Here is a 22,353-nt window from a genome sequence, read left to right as displayed (position 1 = left end):
ATATATATGTTTGTTGGAAAATATAAAGCTTGTACTTTGTACTTTCTTTAAACAGCAGGTCATAGTTCAGATTGTTCAGTAAGTTTACGAGTCTCTCACTTTGCTTCAAACGAATGATTGTGTTTCCATCACTATCAGTTCTCACATTTTAACCAGTTAAACTATCATTTTTCTTTAAAAGGTTTTAAGAGGGAAAGAACAATGGCAGAATCTTCACTAATAGCAAGAAAAACCAGGACACGGAGTATCGACAGTTTACCTCCATGTAAGTCAATAACCCAGAAAAACACTTTGACTTTTCTTTTATAATATTGAATATGTACAGTTCAGGAATGTAAAGTAGATCAAATAATTTCATCTTAACAAGAATTATTAATTATTTATTTAGGTAAGTGGTTATGTAATGAGCTTCACATTTAGGTTCTGATCAGCTTGTCAGGGTTCATTTTACAATAATAACCAGCTGACTGTACATGATCTCTTTATATCTGAGTTTCTTCAGCACTCTTTGTCTCTAAACACTCTTTACATTCAACCAGCTTCATGAGGTGCATCATGGGATTCTTCATAAACAGTATTGAAGGAGTTCACACTAATCCTAAATAATGTCTCTTTCCAGTCATGTCATCCTCCATGAGTTCACTGTCTGAGGAGATTCAGTGCTCTGTATGTCTGGATGTGTTCACTGATCCAGTCACGACTCCATGTGGACACAACTTCTGCAAGATCTGTCTGAATAAGTGCTGGGACAACAGCCAGACCTACAGCTGTCCATACTGTAAAGAAACATTCAAGCAAAGACCTGATCTCAAGATTAATACCACACTCCGAGAGCTCGTAGGTCACTGTAAGAAGAAAAGTCCTGAGAAAACAACTGAAGTTCTGTGTGACTTCTGTGAGGAAAGAAAGCTGAAAGCGCTGAAGTCGTGTCTGGTGTGTCAGAGCTCTTACTGTGAAACTCACCTGGAGCCTCATTTGAGAGTGGCAGGTTTGAAGAAACACAAACTGATGGATCCTGTGAGTAATCTGGAGGACTATATATGTCAGAAACACGAGAGACCTCTGGATCTGTTCTGTAGAGATGATCAGACATGTGTGTGTTCAATCTGCTCTGTGAAAGACCACAAGAACCACAACACTGTTCCTATAGAAGAGGAGAGTCAAGAGAAGAAGGTAGACGTTATTATTCTTTTAAAGGACTGATATCATGAGGAATCAGATTTTATTTCATATTGTGAGTTTAATCTGTGTTATGATAAATGTGTCTGTGTTGTTCTCTCTATAGACTGAACTGATGAAGACACAGAAAGACGTGCAGCTGATGATCCAGAACAGAATCAAGAAGATTCAAGACATCAAACACTCAGCAGAAGTCAGAAAAGTGAGTTTAAAATAATAGAATAAAAGTAGATAGTTAAGTTTGTGGAAAGACTTTTAGGTTTGAAAAGGCCTAGCCAGAATGTTTAAGTAGTTTTAAGAAACTTAAAATTTGAGATCTTTCAGTTTAAAGTAGTTTGAAAGTTTTGAAGGAAATAAAACCTATAAAAAAAAATAGATAAATAGACAGATAGACAAATATCTTTATATAAATAATGACTACCAAGTTACTATCATTTCATTAACATGTTTCAAGCATTATTATCATTTCACTAGCATGTCATTAGCATGATAAGCGCGTTGTTAGCATGTCACTAGCATGTTTCAAGCATGATAAGAAAGTGACTAGCATGTCATTAGCAAATTTCCAGCATGATTAGCAAGCAACTAGCATGTTGTTAGCATGACTAGCAAGTGATTAAGATGTATGTAGCATGTTGTTATCATGTTTAATACGTGACTAGCATGTTATTAGCATGATTAGCAAAGTGACTAACATATTTTTAGTATGATTAGCAAGCGACTAACTTGTCATTAGCATTATTAACAAGTGATTAGCATGTTATAAACATGTTGTTACCATGATAAGCAAGTGGCTAGGATGTTGTTAGCATGTTTAGCAATGAACTAGCATGCTGCTAGCATGACTAGCATGTTGCTAGCATTATCAGCAAAGTGACTAGCATGTTGTTAGCATGACTAACAAGTGGCTAGCTTGTTGTTAGCATGATTAACAAGTGACTAGAATGTAATTAGCATGATAAGCAAGTGAATAGCATGTTGCTAGCATGACTAGCAAAGTGATTAGCATAATGTTAACATGATTAACAAGTGACTAGCATGTATTCTCAGTAGAGAGTTTTTAAGCGTTGCTATGGCAGTAGACAGCTAAAATACACCTTAAGTTTTATTGTATAAAATTTTCACCCCCTCAATGAAAGTCTATGGGGTTTTAGGTAGTTTTGATAGTCTGGTTTATGAAATCCATAAACCATCCATAAGACCAGTCTGAAGCTCTGACCCGAGTTTGCCGGTTTTAGCTTGAAAGCTCTAGGAGGAGATACATTTTAAAATTAAGTCTCAGAAGAGGATTTCAGTAAGATCAACTTACTTTTTCAATAAATAATGAATGTAAATGTTTTAATAAAGAAAATAAAGAGGCAAGAACTGACAGACATAACAATAACAAAACAAACAATCAAACGAATGACAGATGACTATCAGACTCAAATATTCAGCAACAGCCAATAAAACAAGAAGTAAAATGTCCAGGGCTTGTTCTTCTCTCGTCCAGGGTGCAGAGTGAAGTTTAATTCTTCATTTGAGGGATTCTGAAAACACATGTAGCCTATGTATGTGAACAAAAATGTATGAGCAATAGTTACACAGATTCTTCTGTTAGCAAACACTGCTAATAATGTGTTGCCTGTCCTGGTTGAGCAGAGAAACACAGAGAAGGAGAAAGCAGTCCGTGTGGAGCTCTTGACTGATCTCATCCGCTCCATTGAGAGACATCAGACTGAACTGCTGGAGATGATGGAGGAGCAGCAGAAAGCAGCAGAGAAACAGGAGCAAGGGCTGATTGAAGAGCTGGAGCAGGAGATCACTGAGCTAAAGATGAGAAACACTGAGCTGGAGCAGCTCTCACACACTGAAGATCACCTCCACCTCCTACAGGTCAGTCAACATGATCTCTCTGATCAATCATAATGCAGGATATGACATGCTGAAGGATTTCTCCTCTCTCCTGCTGTAGATTCACTCATCCCTGTGCAGCTCTACAAACACCAGGAACTGGCCTGAGATCAGTATGAAGACTCATGAGAGTCTGGAGACTCTGAGGAGAGCTCTGACTCAACTGAAGGACACTATAGATGAGAAACTCACACTAACTGGTACATCAATACACACTGATCAGATAGAAACATGATAGTGTACTCTGTTCTTTAAATATAAGCTTCAGATCTGATTGTTTTCTTGTCATGTGTCTCTACAGAGCTGAAGTGGATGCAGCAGTATGCAGGTACAGTGTGCTGTCTGCACTACACTAGTTTACATTCATACACTCACTGCTTCATTACTGCACTACAATCTGATTCAACACGGGGTTAACTAAAAACATCAGCATCACAGAATATCTGTATTCTCTGTTTTCTCAGTGGATGTGACTCTGGATCCTGATACAGCTAGTCCACATCTCATTCTGTCTGATGATGGAAAACAAGTGAGATGTGGAGACATTAGACAGAAACTCCCAGACAAACCAGAGAGATTTGATCCATGTCCCTGTGTCCTGGGAAAGGAGGGATTCTCCTCAGGGAGATTTTATTTTGAGGTGCAGGTGAAGGGAAAGACTAAATGGGATTTAGGAGTGGCCAGAGAATCCATTAACAGGAAGGGAAAGATCACACTGAGACCCAGAGATGGATACTGGACTGTGTGGCTGAGGAATGGAGATGAATATAAAGCCGGTGCTGGTCCTTCTGTCTCTCTGTCTCTGAGAGTGAAGCCGCAGCGGGTCGGTGTGTTTGTGGATTATGACGAGGGTCTGGTCTCCTTTTATGATGTGGAGTCCAGCTCTCATATCTACTCTTTCACTGCTCAGTCTTTCACTGAAAAACTCTATCCATATTTTAGCCCATGCCCTAATGATGGAGGTAAAAACTCAAGTCCACTGATCATCACACCTGTCAGTTATAATAAATGAATTTACTCAATTATCAAATGCAAGATTAAAATGATGAATTTTACAATAAAAAATCTGGAAACATTATGTGCTGCTATTTTTTATAATTAGCTTTTTTTTTATCATGACAAAGGTCTTAAAACATTGTGACAGTGACGGTGTGTGTTATCTCAGTGAACCCTAGTGTTTGGCCGCACTGAGTCTGTTTTGAGCCGTGTGTTGAGAGTTGTGTTGACTGGAATGAGTTTTGCAGCTGATGTGAACTGTTCAGCTCAGGTGACTGTTGCTAGTGCAGACTGTAGTTAGAGTTTTGCACATGTAGCTCCAGTTGTGCTCACTGTCGATTAGCAATCGAAAAAACTGAAATGGTTGTGGACTAATTAAATGCACAATGTCTATTACAATAACACACACAGTGTATGTCTCTGTTTCTATGAATAACTCTGATGCATCACGTCTGATCAGTGTTTATATCTATATATATTTATAAATATCTTAGTTTTTTCAGAAACACAACCCACGATTGATTCGAACCCAAGCTCAGTCTGAGATTCATTTTTCTGCCTTTTTCACGATCTACTAATTCTGGAGGAATCTTTTAATTGGAAGCAGAGATGAAGAGCAGCTCTGTGTGTGTGTGTGTGTGTGTGTGTGTGTGTAAACACATCTCAAACATTTTTGTTAAATCATTTTTATTTTGCTTTTTTAACACTTAAATTCCAATGTACTTTTTATGATTTTTTTCTTTTTCCAGATGTTTCTCATTTGTTCTTGTCTTCGTTTGTAAGAAGCACATTAGTCTTATTTGAACAGCAGATTATTTATTTTTGTGGAAGGTGATGAACATCATCCTCATCACAAATCAACAAATGAGAATCACATGATCAGTGTATTTACAGTGTTATTATCATAAATATAAAGATATTGTGTCATTTCACCCTTAGTGGACAACTTACAACAGCTAAAGAGAAACACATGAAATAACAGAAATGCATGCCTTACACATTATTTCATAATTCTGATTGGAACTACTGGAATCACAATGGAGATGTGATCATGTTGTGAATCTAAACAGACGCTCAGCACAAGTCTGTGTTCAGAAGGTGATCTAACAAACTCTGCTGCACTTTTTAGTTTAGATCAAACTCCAGGATTTGCAAGAGTGTGTTTGCTCTGTTGTGCAGCGTGCAGTGGAACACAAATTAAAACGTAAAGTAGAAATATTGTGAAATATCTTGTGTGTCATTCTGAACACAGCCTCGTTTAGAAGCTTCATCACTCTGACCGCGGTCGCCATGACGATGAGCACTGCTCTGGACTCAGTTGCCATGGTGACTCACACTTACAGAGCATCGTGTCCATTAGTGTAAGTGTGTGTGTGTGTGTCTGTGTGTGTGTTTAAAGTGCTGAGCTGTATCGCTGTAGCATCGTTAGCGGTTGAGTCCCACGGTTGCCGATGACGACCGCGGCTCATCTCCTCCCAGATGGACCAGGAAGCTGCTGCTGCTCCAGTCGAAGCCATCCGTCGACAAACTGAACACAAACATCTGAATCAGCTCATATTACAATAATCTCTCAGACTCAGACAATAACACGCATTTACTTTTTAATTAATTTTTTATATTTCTATCTCTTTGGTTAATTTTTATTTCAGTTTTGGTCATTTTATTCTATTTATTAACATTAATTTACTTTCTTAATTCGTTTTTCACATATATATCTCTTTAGTCGAGTTTTAGTTCTAATTTTTTATTTTAGTAAATTTTAGTTTATTTATAAGTTTAATTTACTTTTCAATTTGTTATTTTATTTCTAGCTTTTTCATTCATTTTATTTCAGTTTTAGTCATTTTAGTACTTGTACTTGATTTGATTTAGTTTGTGAGGCAATATTTCTATTGTAAGTTCCTCTTGTACTGATGTTTTGTGTTCTCAGTGTTTGTAGTCATACACTAACACACTCACACACACACACCCACACACACACACACGCACACACACACACACTAGGGCTGGGTATCGTTAAGGTTTTAACGGTATTACTACTCTTTCCGATACTGCTTAACGGTCCGGTACTTTAACGGGATTCTTATCGGTACTTGTGTTGTGTTACTGTGTGTTGTGTTAGGCAGTCTAAAGGTTTGCATTTCTCTGTCCGCACATAATGCACTTTTGAAAGATGCTTTGACAGATTGCTTGTGTTTCCGCCCTTACATGAAAAAATTTGTTGCACTTATGACGACCAGCATTATCTGCATCAACTCTAGTGAAGTATAACCACACTTCGGAACGTTTTGCTGTCTCTGCCATCATCACTCTTTGTATTAAGCAGGAGTTTTCATACTGTAAGGGCCCGTTCACATATCGCGTCTAAAAACACGTGGGAAACGCTTTCTGATTTTTTTCCGCGAAAGCCTTCGGCACTTGCGCTCCTGAGGAGTCTGCCATTGCTAAGCAACCATGACCTGCTCTCTCCATGAAGACGCGGAAATTTCAGCAATAGATAAATGGATTTGCAGCACTAAAAACTGCTTGCAGTAGCTCTGCTACTAAATTACTTTAAAAATCCACATACAGCTATCAGCTGTTCCTTCATCTTGGCTGAGCTTTCAACGTTGTTACGGAAAAGGTGAGGAAGTTACATGACCTGCGGTACGCTTGGGGCATTCTGAAAAGTTGAGATGTTTTTAACTCGATGCTGTGCGGACGCGCCTGGAAAAAACGAGCTCGTCGCACCGCGTGCGCATTGTGACTGCGTTGCTTCCATTTTGAGCGTGCATACCGCGCGCCTACATTTGAAATAACAAACTTGAGAGCGCAAAAGACGCGATATGTGAACCGCTCCTTATATGTGTGTGTGCGGTGCGCTCGTTCTTGTGTGTGTGTGTGTGTGTGTGTGTGTGTGTGTGTGTGTGTGTAACTGACAGACAGCCTCTGCGCCGCGCATGAGAGATCTCGCAGATTTCACAGACAAACGTCTTAATATGATCGCACATTTGAAATGTTTGGTGAGGTAAAATGTGCACAATAACATTATTAAGCAAAAATACATGGTACATTAATTTTTTCCCCTCCAGTACTCTTTCACACACACACTCACACACACTCTCGCACACACTCACACACACACACTCACACACACTCTCTCTCACACACAAACACACACACACTCTCTCTCACACACACACACAGACACACACACAGCAGCCGCGGGGTCTACCTGGTCGAGGCGGTCACCGGATGGGAAGTCCAGGCTAAATCATCGTCGCTATCGTAGCGTCTGGGATTGTCGAAGAAGTACGGCCGATTGGAAAAGACATGGCTGGGAATCACAGAACCGCTCTAGAAAACAGCAAACACACATCTCCAGTGAGCTGAGCTGAGGAACACGTGCTTTTCATACAGCAAACACACATCTCCAGTGAGCTGAGCTGAGGAACACGTGCTCTTCATACAGAAAACACACATCTCCAGTGAGCTGAGCTGAGGAACACATGCTTTTCATACAGCAAACACACATCTCCAGTGATCCGAGCTGAGGAACATGTGCTCTTCATACAGCAAACACACATCTCCAGTGAGGAACACAAGCTCTTCAAACAGCAAACACACATCTCCAGTGAGGAACACGTGCTCTTCATACAGCAAACACACATCTCCAGTGAGGAACACGTGCTCTTCATACAGCAAACACACATCTCCAGTGAGCTGAGCTGAGGAACACAAGCTCTTCATACAGCAAACACACATCTCCAGTGAGCCGAGCTGAGGAACACGTGTTCTTCATACAGCAAACAGACATCTCCAGTGATCCGAGCTGAGGAACATGTGCTCTTCATACAGCAAACACACATCTCCAGTGAGGAACACGTGCTCTTCATACAGCAAACACACATCTCCAGTGAGGAACACGTGTTCTTCATACAGCAAACAGACATCTCCAGTGATCCGAGCTGAGGAACACGTGCTTTTCATACAGCAAACACACATCTCCAGTGATCCGAGCTGAGGAACATGTGCTCTTCATACAGCAAACACACATCTCCAGTGAGGAACACGTGCTCTTCATACAGCAAACACACATCTCCAGTGAGGAACACGTGCTCTTCATACAGGAAACACACATCTCCAGTGAGCTGAGCTGAGGAACACAAGCTCTTCATACAGCAAACACACATCTCCAGTGAGGAACACAAGCTCTTCAAACAGCAAACACACATCTCCAGTGAGCTGAGCTGAGGAACACGTGCTTTTCATACAGCAAACACACATCTCCAGTGAGGAACACGTGTTCTTCATACAGCAAACACACATCTCCAGTGAGGAACACGTGCTCTTCATACAGCAAACACACATCTCCAGTGAGGAACACGTGTTCTTCATACAGCAAACACACATCTCCAGTGAGGAACACAAGCTCTTCAAAAAGCAAACACACATCTCCAGTGAGGAACACGTGCTCTTCATACAGCAAACACACATCTCCAGTGAGGAACACAAGCTCTTCAAACAGCAAACACACATCTCCAGTGAGCTGAGCTGAGGAACACGTGCTCTTCATACAGTAAACACACATCTCCAGTGAGCTGAGCTGAGGAACACGTGCTTTTCATACAGCAAACACACCTCTCCAGTGAGGAACACGTGCTCTTCATACAGCAAACACACATCTCCAGTGAGGAACACGTGTTCTTCATACAGCAAACACACATCTCCAGTGAGGAACACGTGCTCTTCATACAGCAAACACACATCTCCAGTGAGGAACACGTGTTCTTCATACAGCAAACACACATCTCCAGTGAGGAACACGTGCTCTTCATACAGCAAACACACATCTCCAGTGAGGAACACAAGCTCTTCAAACAGCAAACACACATCTCCAGTGAGCTGAGCTGAGGAACACGTGCTTTTCATACAGCAAACACACATCTCCAGTGAGGAACACGTGCTCTTCATACAGTAAACACACATCTCCAGTGAGCTGAGCTGAGGAACATGTGCTCTTCATACAGCAAACACACATCTCCAGTGAGGAACACGTGCTCTTCATACAGCAAACACACATCTCCAGTGAGGAACACGTGCTCTTCATACAGCAAACACACATCTCCAGTGAGGAACACGTGCTCTTCATACAGTAAACACACATCTCCAGTGAGCTGAGCTGAGGAACATGTGCTCTTCATACAGCAAACACACATCTCCAGTGAGGAACACGTGCTCTTCATACAGCAAACACACATCTCCAGTGAGGAACACGTGCTCTTCATACAGTAAACACACATCTCCAGTGAGCTTAGCTGAGGAACACGTGCTCTTCATACAGCAAACACACATCTCCAGTGAGCTGAGCTGAGGAACACGTGCTCTTCATACAGTAAACACACATCTCCAGTGAGCTGAGCTGAGGAACATGTGCTCTTCATACAGTAAACACACATCTCCAGTGAGCTGAGCTGAGGAACATGTGCTCTTCATACAGTAAACACACATCTCCAGTGAGCTGAGCTGAGGAACATGTGCTCTTCATACAGTAAACACACATCTCCAGTGAGCTGAGCTGAGGAACATGTGCTCTTCAAACAGCAAACACACATCTCCAGTGAGCTGAGCTGAGGAACACTTGCTCTTCATACAGTAAACACACATCTCCATTGAGCTGAGCTGAGGAACATGTGCTCTTCATACAGCAAACACACCTCTCCAGTGAGGAACACGTGCTCTTCATACAGCAAACACACCTCTCCAGTGAGGAACACGTGCTCTTCATACAGTAAACACACATCTCCAGTGAGCTTAGCTGAGGAACACGTGCTCTTCATACAGCAAACACACATCTCCAGTGCGCTGAGCTGAGGAACACGTGCTCTTCATACAGCAAACACACATCTCCAGTGATCCGAGCTGAGGAACATGTGCTCTTCATACAGCAAACACACCTCTCCAGTGAGGAACACGTGCTCTTCATACAGCAAACACACATCTCCAGTGAGCTGAGCTGAGGAACATGTGCTCTTCATACAGTAAACACACATCTCCAGTGAGCTGAGCTGAGGAACACGTGCTCTTCATACAGTAAACACACATCTCCAGTGAGCTGAGCTGAGGAACATGTGCTCTTCAAACAGCAAACACACATCTCCAGTGAGCTGAGCTGAGGAACACGTGCTCTTCATACAGTAAACACACATCTCCAGTGAGCTGAGCTGAGGAACATGTGCTCTTCAAACAGCAAACAGACATCTTCAGTGAGCTGAGCTGAGGAACACGTGCTCTTCATACAGCAAACACACATCTCCAGAGAGGAACACGTGCTCTTCATACAGCAAACACACATCTCCAGTGAGGAACACGTGCTCTTCATACAGCAAACACACATCTCCAGTGAGGAACATGTGCTCTTCATACAGCAAACACACATCTCCAGTGAGCTGAGCTGAGGAACACGTGCTCTTCATACAGTAAACACACATCTCCAGTGAGGAACACGTGCTCTTCATACAGTAAACACACATCTCCAGTGAGGAACACAAGCTCTTCAAACAGCAAACACACATCTCCAGTGAGGAACACATGCTCTTCATACAGTAAACACACATCTCCAGTGAGGAACACAAGCTCTTCAAACAGTAAACACACATCTCCAGTGAGCTGAGCTGAGGAACACGTGCTCTTCATACAGTAAACACACATCTCCAGTGAGCTGAGCTGAGGAACACGTGCTCTTCATACAGCAAACACACATCTCCAGTGAGCTGAGCTGAGGAACATGTGCTCTTCATACAGCAAACACACATCTCCAGTGAGGAACACGTGCTCTTCATACAGCAAACACACATCTCCAGTGAGCTGAGCTGAGGAACCCGTGCTCTTCATACAGCAAACACACATCTCCAGTGAGGAACACGTGCTCTTCATACAGTAAACACACATCTCCAGTGAGGAACACGTGCTCTTCATACAGTAAACACACATCTCCAGTGAGCTGAGCTGAGGAACATGTGCTCTTCATACAGCAAACACACATCTCCAGTGAGCTGAGCTGAGGAACACGTGCTCTTCATACAGCAAACACACATCTCCAGTGCGCTGAGCTGAGGAACACGTGCTCTTCATACAGCAAACACACATCTCCAGTGATCCGAGCTGAGGAACATGTGCTCTTCATACAGCAAACACACCTCTCCAGTGAGGAACACGTGCTCTTCATACAGCAAACACACATCTCCAGTGAGCTGAGCTGAGGAACATGTGCTCTTCATACAGTAAACACACATCTCCAGTGAGCTGAGCTGAGGAACACGTGCTCTTCATACAGTAAACACACATCTCCAGTGAGCTGAGCTGAGGAACATGTGCTCTTCAAACAGCAAACACACATCTCCAGTGAGCTGAGCTGAGGAACACGTGCTCTTCATACAGTAAACACACATCTCCAGTGAGCTGAGCTGAGGAACATGTGCTCTTCAAACAGCAAACAGACATCTTCAGTGAGCTGAGCTGAGGAACACGTGCTCTTCATACAGCAAACACACATCTCCAGAGAGGAACACGTGCTCTTCATACAGCAAACACACATCTCCAGTGAGGAACACGTGCTCTTCATACAGCAAACACACATCTCCAGTGAGGAACATGTGCTCTTCATACAGCAAACACACATCTCCAGTGAGCTGAGCTGAGGAACACGTGCTCTTCATACAGTAAACACACATCTCCAGTGAGGAACACGTGCTCTTCATACAGTAAACACACATCTCCAGTGAGGAACACAAGCTCTTCAAACAGCAAACACACATCTCCAGTGAGGAACACATGCTCTTCATACAGTAAACACACATCTCCAGTGAGGAACACAAGCTCTTCAAACAGTAAACACACATCTCCAGTGAGCTGAGCTGAGGAACACGTGCTCTTCATACAGTAAACACACATCTCCAGTGAGCTGAGCTGAGGAACACGTGCTCTTCATACAGCAAACACACATCTCCAGTGAGCTGAGCTGAGGAACATGTGCTCTTCATACAGCAAACACACATCTCCAGTGAGGAACACGTGCTCTTCATACAGCAAACACACATCTCCAGTGAGCTGAGCTGAGGAACCCGTGCTCTTCATACAGCAAACACACATCTCCAGTGAGGAACACGTGCTCTTCATACAGTAAACACACATCTCCAGTGAGGAACACGTGCTCTTCATACAGTAAACACACATCTCCAGTGAGCTGAGCTGAGGAACATGTGCTCTTCATACAGCAAACACACATCTCCAGTGAGCTGAGCTGAGGAACACGTGCTCTTCATACAGCAAACACACATCTCCAGTGAGCTGAGCTGAGGAACATGTGCTCTTCATACAGTAAACACTAGGGCTGTGAATCTTTGGCAAGGCAGCGATTCGATTACGATTCATAGGTTTTCGATTCGATTCAAGAACGATTTTTGCTAATTTAGAACGATTCGATTCTGTAATCATTAAGTGCATTCACGGGATTATTTAAATGCTTCTACTAAATTCTTTAAATGTTTAGTCAGGGGGAAAATTACAGTAGCATTTATGGTTGGAGAAACATAGGTTAGAAAAAAAAACCTTTTGTCCATTGTTAAATGCTAGTTTAATGATGCGACATGGCATACGTAAAAATGTATGTAAGCCAAGTTTTTAAAAAAGAGCTTAAATAATTTTATGTATAAGCTAACATTTTGTCACACCAGGGGCGTAGCCATAATTTCAGAAGTGACAGAAATGTCAAATACAATCATTTTATGTATGTAGCCTATATAATAATAATAATAATTATTATTATTATTATTATTTTATTTTTTTTACAAGGAATTATCTTCTTTAACTACTTTTAATTAGCTGTAATAAATCAAATACACTGCTGGACAATAATCAATCATTTGTAATCGATATTTTTTTCGTAATGGCAATTTTATGGTTGTTTTATATAGTAGGCTACATTCAATTAGCAATTATTTAAATTTTCTGCACAGAATAAGGTAGAAAATATACTTTATAGTTTCAGTACTGTAATAAATGTCAATTAGCACTGCATCATTCATAATTTTTTATTTTTTTATTTTTTTTCATCAGTTCATTCTGCTTTTAGTCAGTTTAGCTGCAGATATAGCCTGGCACGTCTATGAGAGCGAGATCGCTTCTCTTTCAGTGTGAAAACGTCTTCATCTCTATGTAACTTTTCCTCTCCATCAGCGAATGATTAGAAAAGATGCAGAGAGCCATTGACAAACTACAGAAAAGTAAAACTACTTCACGTTAGCATTACTGGACACGAGTCCTATAGATCACTCGTCAGCTGCGTCAGAGACGAACGGAGCGCGAGCGCAATCCTGTAACAGTCTCGCAGTAAACAGTGGAGCGCGTGAAGGACAGATAAGAGGCACGATTCACAAACACTCTTCAAGGTCTCCATTAATTCGTGCGTGTGGTAATTTAATGTGTATACATTTTGAAAGCATTGAATCGCGATAGAAATCGCGATTCATTCGATTCTTAGCATTTTGAATCGATTGCTTTCCAAGATCGGCGATTCACGATTCAAAAATCATGTTTCAAGATCGATGCATATGAATCGACAGAGTTTGTAATCGATGCATCGAGAAAACGAGTGAATCGTTTCACCCCTAGTAAACACACATCTCCAGTGAGCTGAGCTGAGGAACACGTGCTCTTCATACAGTAAACACTCCTCTCATCCGCTCTGGCTCACCCGGTCCTGGGCCGGCTTCCGCACCCGGAAAAAGAAGACGACGAGAGACGTGGGCAGCAGCTCCCAGACGAACAGAATCACACCGAACACGATGTAACCGGCGTCTCCCAGACTGGAGCGCAGATCCGCCTGCACAGAAACAGCATTAGTTCTGCTCTTCACCAGGGCCTCAGGAGAAGAAGAGGAGTGTGAGGCTCACCTGATCCGACACGTTATACCAGTCGTAATCGAACGAGTCGATGCTCTCGATGTCGCTCAGAGCCAGAACCACCAGATTATAACAAGCTCGCGAGGCGTACAGCAGGATCACCATCAGCCCGATCAGAGTCACCTGACACACAGACGTGCCCTGACAAACATCCACAAACAACCTATATGCATTTATTACATTAACTTGAGATATCACGTTAAAATTGAACAACATTTGTGTGTTCACGGGTTTCTGATGACCATTAAAGGCAACATGAAATGCAATTAAACAAATAAAATATTTCTTAACATTTTAATAATAAAATATATATATATATATATATATATATATATATATATATATATATATATATATATATATATATATATATATATATATATTACATTTTAGATTTTATTGTGATTTTAAATTAATAATTAATTTAATTATTTATTCATTTTACATTTTATTACCATAATTTGACATGAACCAAAAGAAAACATTACCGTCTCCAGCCACGAGAGGGCGCTCTATACTGCTCAGTGTTCCTGTAGCATACAACTGAAGCACTGAGCAGCATAGAGCGCCCTCTCGTGGCTGGAGACGGTAATGTTTTCTTTTGGTTCCTGGTTCTTAATAAATGCGACTTATAGTCCAAAAAAAACGGTATGTAGATTTTATATTTTTATTGTTATTCACAATTTTAAGTTTTTTATGACTTTACTGAACTTCTTTTTTAATTTCATAAATTGATGTTTTGTTTTTTAATTATTTAAATGTAATATTTACATTTTTGTATCTGTTTTTTTTTTTATTAAAATTATTATAACTAAATTATTACTATGATATTATTATTATTATCAAATACAACCATTGAATTTGGTTTTACATTTAAATTAAATCGTTTTAATTTATTTGAATCAATTGAAATGTTTTGTATGTTTCAAATTCTTTAAATGTTAAACTTTTATAATTGTTTTAATTTTTTTTAAGTGTTTAATTTTTATTGGTTTAAAAATATAAAATAAAATTATTACTGTTGTATTGTTATTAAATTTATACTTTTATCATGATTTAATTTTTTTAAGTGTTTTTAATTTATTGTAAATTTTCGTTTTGGTTATTTTTAACATTATTATTATTATTATTATAAATACAAACAATATATATTTTGTACTTTTTTACTATGTATTTTTGCATTTTATTTTTGTTTAAAAATTATAATAATTAAACATTACATTTACTATTGTATTACTATTATTATTAAATAATTATTTGTTTTAATTTTACATTTTCATGATTAATTTTTTATTATTATTAATATAAAACTGTTGAAATTATTATTATTATTATTATTATTATTATTATTAAATACAATTGTGTGTTTTAATTTGATACTTTTGTGACTTAGCTTTTCATCCATCCAGTTTGGGGAACTCTAATGTTGTGTGAATGAAGACAGATCAGATCTGAGGTGTGTTTGTCACCTTGGTCTCCAGGTAGATGCTGGCGAGCGACATCTTGGCGATCTTGTAGAGACAGACGGCGAGTGAGACGGCGCAGAGGACGAAGAGCGAGTCGTTGATGGCCACACGCACCAGAACGACGCTCTTGACCTCAGCGAGGCTGGTCTTCACCAGAAGAGCACAGGTCAGATTGACCAGAAGAAACAGCAGACTCACGCTGAAGAACAGCAGATAGAGAGGAAGCCTGCGGACGCAGCAGAACATCAGCACACGAGCAGCTTCACACACAGACGCTCAAATATCAGCTTAAACACGCACTTATACTTCAGCAGCTGAGGAGAGAACTTCGACTTGGCCTTGAAGAAAACCTGCCGAAACAAACACCGCTCCCCGTCATTATCACCGACTCATTAGAGACCAATACATACATTTCAAATCAAATCAAAAGAATGTTTTAATTATATTGTAAAAATCGTTTTAATAATTTACTAATATTTTATTGTGTTTAAATAGTTGATGCAAAGCTAATAATAACATAAAAAAATGCAAAATCACATTAAATCATAAAATTGCAAAATAAACAACATGATTCTGAGATAAAAACAATCAAAATAAAGAACATGAATGAATGAATCATTTTAACAAAAAATAATAATACACAAAAAATGTATGTATAAATACATATATATATAATATTTAAATAATTGTATTTTATATATAATATTTAAAAATACATTTTGATGGCATGCAAGTAAACATTAAATATTTAATATTTATTCACTTATTTTAGTTATACTTATTTGTTCTAATTTTACATTTTAAGAATTTATTCATTTTCTAATATTTCATTTTCAATTACTAAAAAAAAAATATAAATTTGTATAAATATAAATTTTTAATGTTCTATTTTAATTTTACAATTATTTATTTTAATTTAAATAAATGTTTTTTATGTTTTGTTTTAATTTCTTTTTTATGTTTTTATTTTTTGTATTCATTTTACTTTTGTTATGATATCATGTTGGTTATCAAATTCATTTTATATGTTTTAAAAAAATATATGTGTTTTTAATAATATTTGTGTTTATATTATATTAAACATATTTTTATTATTTAGGATTGTAAAAACATTTTATGCATTTTTCACCTTTTTTTTTTGTATTTAGAAGATTAAAAAGTGATGGAAATATCTCATATTTAAGGAGGTGAGAGGAGCACATTGGCTGTGGTTCTTCATCATCCTCATCCTCATCGTGAGTGACTGATGAAGGAGTCTCTCCGGAGTTAGTAATGATCAGAGACTCTGAAGCTGATATTAGACTCAGTCTTCGCTGGATTCACTGCACACTCGTCATCGAACATGACGCAGATCCAGTCTCAATGTAGGCCACACGTGTTTGAACACGAGCTGAAGACACAGCTTTCATGTTCCCTAAATCTATTGCTAGACAGACTAAACCATACCAGTGAAATGCAGGAGTTTAATTATTTGATGTGTAATGTCTATTAGAACTCTATTCAAGTGATACAGGAATAACGTCTTACTAGTGGACACTTCAAGGGAATCAGATTAATAGCTGTAGCTATTTTCAAATAAATAGTTCCTTTATTTTTATTGTATCCTATTAAGAATCGCCCATTTGGCATTCTATATAATTTTTTTTTTTTTGTTGTTTTTTTATTATTATTATTTCTTTTCATTTTACATTTTCATGATTTAATTATTTAGTTTAAAAGGATATACACTATGATATAATTGTTTTTTTTGTTTTGTTTTTTTTTTACTTTTATTTTTTAACTATTATTTTTTAAGATGTTTTTATTATGTTACTAATTATAAGCTATTCATCAACCTTTTGGGGGCACTAAAGTTTACTTAAATGTATTTATTTTTCTTCTATTGGATACTGTGTAATGTTTAATTAGAATTCTACTCAAATTTAAATTTGTGTGTATTTTTTAATTTTTTAATTTTTTTATTATTTTAGTTTTAGTGTTTTATTTTCATTTTATGTAAAGATGATTCATTTATTTATGTTTTATTTTATAATTATATTGTTTATTTTAGCATTTTACGATTTAATGTTGATTTTACATTTTTATTATGTTATTATTATGAGCTTTTCATCAACTATTCAAGCACAATAATCTATTTTAAAATAATTATTTTAAATTATTTACAACATACAGTAATTAAAATAGCATTTTATTTCATTTCAAAATTATTTAACTCAATTAAAAAAAAATTACTAATTTAATGTTTACTTTATTATTTTTGTATAAACCTGTTGGTTATCATAATATTCAGATCTTTTTTCTTTTTTTTTTTTTTTTAATAATTTTAATTAATATAATTATGACTTAATTTAATTGATTACCTATAATTATAAACAATTCAATATTTGTGTCATTGATTTTACAACCCTTTGGTCACAATGAAGTATTCTATATCATTTTGTGCAGTGTTTATTAGAATAGAAATCAATGCATATTATACAGGATATCTTTAGGCATTGTAATATTGGCTCAAAATATATATTTAATTTGTGTGTGGTCACCTGAGCGCAGTAGAGGTTCATGAGGCTGAGGGTGAAGAACTGCAGGCAGACGGGGAAGCAGTAGAGCAGCCAGAAGGAGAAGGGTCCGAGAGCGTTGGCCGTCACACAGTCTCTGAAGTAGAAGGAGAAGAGCAGCGCACGCAGAGCCGCCCACAGCAGACACAGGAACAGGAACGCCGTCTGGTAGCTGAAGCGCTTGTGTCTGTAGCGCAGCACCAGCCACAGCTGAGCGTAGATGAAGGAGAACAGCAGCGAGTAGAAGACGGTGTAGGCCAGGGTCAGGCCCAGCTTGACGAACGGAGGGATGGAGGGACTGAGCGTCGGAGGAGAGAGAGAGGCGTTCGCTCCGGACGATCCCTGCGACGGATGCTCCATGTCTGCGTCTGTCATCACCTTCCCATCAGCCTCAGACACGCACGCCTGCAGTCGTGAGGAGAGGGGGGGGGGGGGGGAGGGAGAGAGAGAGGGAGAGAGAGCGAGAGAGCAGAGGGGATGGAGCATGTGATCAGGATCCGGAGAATGTGATTGGCTCTGGGGTGTGAGGAGAGAGAGAGGAGGGGGGAGGGGGGGCAGGACGTAACTGATGCTATTTTTACATCACCCCAAAATAGAAATAGGTGATTTTTTTAATATTCTTTAAGAGCATTACAAATGTATATATAAAAATTTGGTGAATAAAGGTATTCATTTATTGTCACATCAACCTCATAATTCATCTAAAGAAAATATTTGTACAAATTTTTAAGAGAATGGAATTTTTATAAACTTGATAGATTTGATAGAAAATAGATTTTTTTTTTAAGTATTTATTTATTGTCACATCAATCTCATAATTCATCTCAAAATAAAAAAAATATATAATTTTTTTAAGCTAATTAAAATGGATAAACTTGATATAAAATAGAATTAATGTTTTTAAATGTATAAATTTGTCACATTAATCTCATAATTCATCTCAAAATTAAAACATTTTTTTAAAATATATTCTTTGAGCATTAAAAATATATACATTAACTTGATATAAAATAGAGTTACTAATTTTTAAAGGTATTCATTTATGGTCACATCAAACTTTATTTTTTATATTTTTAAGAGAAATAAAATTGATAAACTTGATAGAAAATAGAATTAATGTTGATTAAGTATTCATTTATTATCACATCAATCTCATAATTCATTTCAAAAAATTTTTTTTTTTATATAATCTTTAAGAGCATTACACATTTATACATTTATACATAAACTTGATATAAAATAGAGTGAATGTTTTTTAAAGGTATTCATTTATTTTCACATCAATCTAATAATAAATCTCAAAATTAAAAAAAATATATATATATATTTTAAACATTTTTAAGAAAATTTAAATTGATAAACTTGATAGAAAATAGAATTAATGTTGTTTGAGTATTAATTTATTGTCACATCAATCTCATAATTCGACTCAAAATGAAAAAAAATATATATTTTTTTAAACATATAAACATAATTATAGAACGCATACTTTTCTAATAATAAATTAATTAAAATGAATTAAATTATTTGTTAATTTATTTTGATGTCATTCTAATTAATTACTTTTACATTTTAAGATGTTTTGTGACATTTTCATGACAATTCAGCAAATTCTTCATTAAATTCTTCAGGTTTATGTCTTTTTAGGAATAGAGTGTAACTGATACTTATTGTCAATTTATTTTCATGTTAATCTTATAATTTATCTCAATTTCAAAACAAACACAACAAATTTTTAATGCATTTTTTAGAACCTTGTTTTGTATTTTATTTTATTTTAGTTGTTTTAAGCTGACATTTTCATGACAATTAAGTCATTTCTTTATTTAACTCTCCAGGCTTATATCTGCGGTCATTATCAAAATCAAAACAAAGAAGTATTTTTTTTTTTTAGGAAATGATGAAAATTATAAAAATCTTTTTTTCCTTATTCCAAATATTATTTAGTAATTTTATGGTTTGAGGTAACAAGTTAACAATAGTTTGGGATTTTTATCCCATTAGCATGGTTATGTCTTGTGATTGGATTAGTAATATCACACATCGCCACCAGAGGGCGATAATGAAACGCGAAAAATTCTGCTACCACAAACTTCTGCTGTCTTGATTACAGGGTTGCCAAGTCCGCAAACCCAAATACGTGACATTTAGTTCCTGGAATGCAAATTTAGCCAAGGGAAGCTTGCCAAAAATGTGTATTTTACATGTTTTTTTACCCCTGGAATGCAATTGGGCTTGTATTGAGTATCAATTTTGCGGGTTTTGTTTTGAAAACCTGGCAACCCTGACTGTTGAGAGGTTGCTGGCAGTGAAGATCTGGAACAGATCAATAACTCTTGGTAACTGCAGATGTTACAGCTGGAATGCAGCACTTATTGAAGCCTTTACCTCGTCCGAAGCTGCTGAAAACTGGTCGTTGTGCAGAATAAGTGACTAAACGGGACATTCCTCTGCCGTCTCTCATTTGTCTGCAGATGTGTTGGTTGCGAAACATAATTGTACCTGTGCAGAGAAACACACGCCAGAGCTTTGCAGAGCTATATCATATCAAATAGTCCACTAGAAATGACTTTCAAGACTCTCTGAATCACATTTGTGTAATATATATGGAATATTGCACATGGAAACTGCACATAAGGATGCTTTCATTCATTTATTACGGTCTGACTGTGGAAAAGGCTCAGAATCTGTGTTTGTGACTGAGATTAGTTACTTAATAACTTCAGGTTGTAAAGTGATTATGTGTCAGTGTAGGTCCCTCAGAAGTACACTGACCCCTGAAGGGCCCCGGGCTCTTAACGCTGGGGAGGACAGAGCTTCTTGTTTCCACAAATATGCTTTAGAAAACCAGTCAAATTCAGCAAAAAAAAAATAATAATAATTAAAAAAATAAAATTGATTTATTTTATGCAGCCTTTGATTATTCAACTGTTAAAGACTTGTAGAGAGAGTGCTGAAATGTATTTTTATGTAGCTGTGAAATAAGATAAATAGTGAAAGTAATTATGTTTTTTTCAATGAAGCATACGATTTTCGTTACAAAAAGTGTTTGTGTAGCACTCTGTTGCTAAACGTTCTCTGACGCGCTTGTAATTATTTTCTGAAACTTTTTTTAAAAATAGAAAATGTCACTTATATGTAAAATTAAACGTATTTTGTATGGATACTTAAGATATTTGCACAAATCTAGCCCATATTTTTACGAAAGTAGGATTTTTTTTGTCGCGAAGCATTCTTATAATAAGCCCGATTTTTTTTATCTGTACACAGTCATTTTTATGTTATTGTAAAATATTAATTCATAGTAAAGTAACACATGACTACTGTAGTTATGTTTCGTCAATGTAAAGTACGTTTTTGTTACAAAAAGCGCTGTTGCTATGGTTACCACGCAGAGAACGCGGTTTTAGCGCCAGATTCAAATACATACTTTTTTTTTTAATTTATGCCTTTTTTAAAACATATAAAATGCCACTTAAATTTAAAATTAAATCACTTATGGGTACTATTACAACAAACCCAGCACTTTTTTTGTTGTTTGTTTGTTTGTTTGTTTGATTGTTTTACTGTTTTTTGTCGCAAAGTGGTTTTCACAGATAGTCTCTGATTCTGCTGTTAAAGACTTGTATACTAAATACTTAGGTTTATTTTATCTAACACAAATAAATTTACTGAAACTTTTGAAAATGTATCTTATATGTATAATTAATTAAACCACTTTAGTATGGGCGCTTTAGATTCAATTCAAGTTTATTTGTACGGCGCTTTACACAATACAAATCACTGCAAAGCAAACTTTATAGTAAACTATACGTTTCTACAATATATTTAGCAGTAGTGGCAATTAATGTATACAAATGAACGGCCAAACTAATTAAACACAGGCAATCAAACAGATGATGAACACTATAAGAGCGATTATTATATGTAGCAATGTTGAAACAAACCCAGCACATACTGTAACAGATTCCTCACAGAGTCTTTGATGTTTCCGTCGTTAAAGACTCCTAGACTTGACGCATAGTGTGCACAAATATAAATTCGTAGCAAAGTAGTGTTAAAGGCGACAGTTCTTATTTTTGTCGACGTGAAGTCCTAATTTCGATACACTTGTAATTTAAATGAGTTTAGTAGCTATAGGTACTTAAGAGCCCCCCACCCGACCCGACCTCTTGTGGTGACGTCGTCCTCCAGGGGTCAGATTTCTCTAGTGATGTAAATGATGTCCGAGGCTCCTCGTGAACTCCTCACAGTCTCCTCGAGAGTTCATCCCCGTTACTCACCGAGCCTCTCCCGTTACAGTGAGCGCACGCAGATGTGGAG

At 37.4% G+C, this 22,353-nt stretch overlaps 2 protein-coding genes across 10 annotated transcripts in view; one reads left to right on the top strand and one right to left on the bottom strand.

Annotated features, from left to right (window-relative positions):
- Positions 1-4,150, top strand: part of LOC128021971 (E3 ubiquitin-protein ligase TRIM39) — a 362,874-nt gene extending 358,724 nt beyond the window's left edge. For 5 of the 7 annotated variants that reach the window (XM_052609133.1, XM_052609132.1, XM_052609134.1 and 2 more), the window contains 6 exons: positions 620-1,173; positions 1,286-1,381; positions 2,821-3,054; positions 3,134-3,272; positions 3,374-3,400; positions 3,537-4,150. In XM_052609133.1, the coding sequence (XP_052465093.1) occupies positions 620-1,173; positions 1,286-1,381; positions 2,821-3,054; positions 3,134-3,272; positions 3,374-3,400; positions 3,537-4,084 (1,598 nt within the window). In that variant the 3' untranslated portion in view covers positions 4,085-4,150. Of the gene's footprint in view, positions 1-181; positions 266-619; positions 1,174-1,285; positions 1,382-2,820; positions 3,055-3,133; positions 3,273-3,373; positions 3,401-3,536 lie in introns of all 7 variants that reach the window. The other 2 variants (XM_052609129.1, XM_052609099.1) reach the window with 2 other exon arrangements.
- A 714-nt stretch (positions 4,151-4,864) lies between these two features.
- Positions 4,865-22,345, bottom strand: LOC128021963 (G protein-coupled receptor 137Ba). Of its 3 annotated transcripts, none has more exons than XM_052609071.1 (9): positions 22,200-22,345; positions 20,419-20,532; positions 18,016-18,435; positions 15,776-15,825; positions 15,479-15,701; positions 14,001-14,150; positions 13,826-13,930; positions 7,283-7,404; positions 4,865-5,596 (listed from the first exon to the last, which is right to left on the bottom strand). In XM_052609071.1, exons 3-9 carry the CDS (start codon positions 18,403-18,405, stop codon positions 5,494-5,496), a joined length of 1,143 nt encoding a protein of 380 aa, XP_052465031.1. In that variant the 5' UTR covers positions 18,406-18,435; positions 20,419-20,532; positions 22,200-22,345; the 3' UTR covers positions 4,865-5,493. The 3 variants fall into 3 exon arrangements, with proteins under 3 accessions (XP_052465031.1, XP_052465029.1, XP_052465030.1); XM_052609069.1 differs by having other exon boundaries at positions 13,802-13,930; positions 22,200-22,344; XM_052609070.1 differs by lacking the exons at positions 20,419-20,532; positions 22,200-22,345 and having other exon boundaries at positions 13,802-13,930; positions 18,016-18,457.
- Between the last annotated feature and the right edge of the window lie 8 nt (positions 22,346-22,353).

This window comes from Carassius gibelio, chromosome A11 (genome assembly GCF_023724105.1).
Source record: "Carassius gibelio isolate Cgi1373 ecotype wild population from Czech Republic chromosome A11, carGib1.2-hapl.c, whole genome shotgun sequence".
Classification (NCBI taxonomy): domain Eukaryota; kingdom Metazoa; phylum Chordata; class Actinopteri; order Cypriniformes; family Cyprinidae; genus Carassius; species Carassius gibelio.
The sequence above is the reverse complement of the archived record's forward strand: the minus strand, read 5'-3'. Positions and strand labels throughout refer to the sequence as shown.

Bases quoted from the DNA above. Each gene is read 5' to 3' on its own strand.
- LOC128021963 (XM_052609069.1), bottom strand. From the start codon at position 18,405: ATGACAGACGCAGACATGGAGCATCCGTCGCAGGGATCGTCCGGAGCG. The intron at 15,702-15,775 runs GTGCGTGTTTAA...CTGCGTCCGCAG, and splicing joins CCTCAGCTGCTGAAGTATAA to GCTTCCTCTCTATCTGCTGT. The intron at 13,931-14,000 runs GTGAGCCTCACA...GTTTCTGTGCAG, and splicing joins GGTATAACGTGTCGGATCAG to GCGGATCTGCGCTCCAGTCT.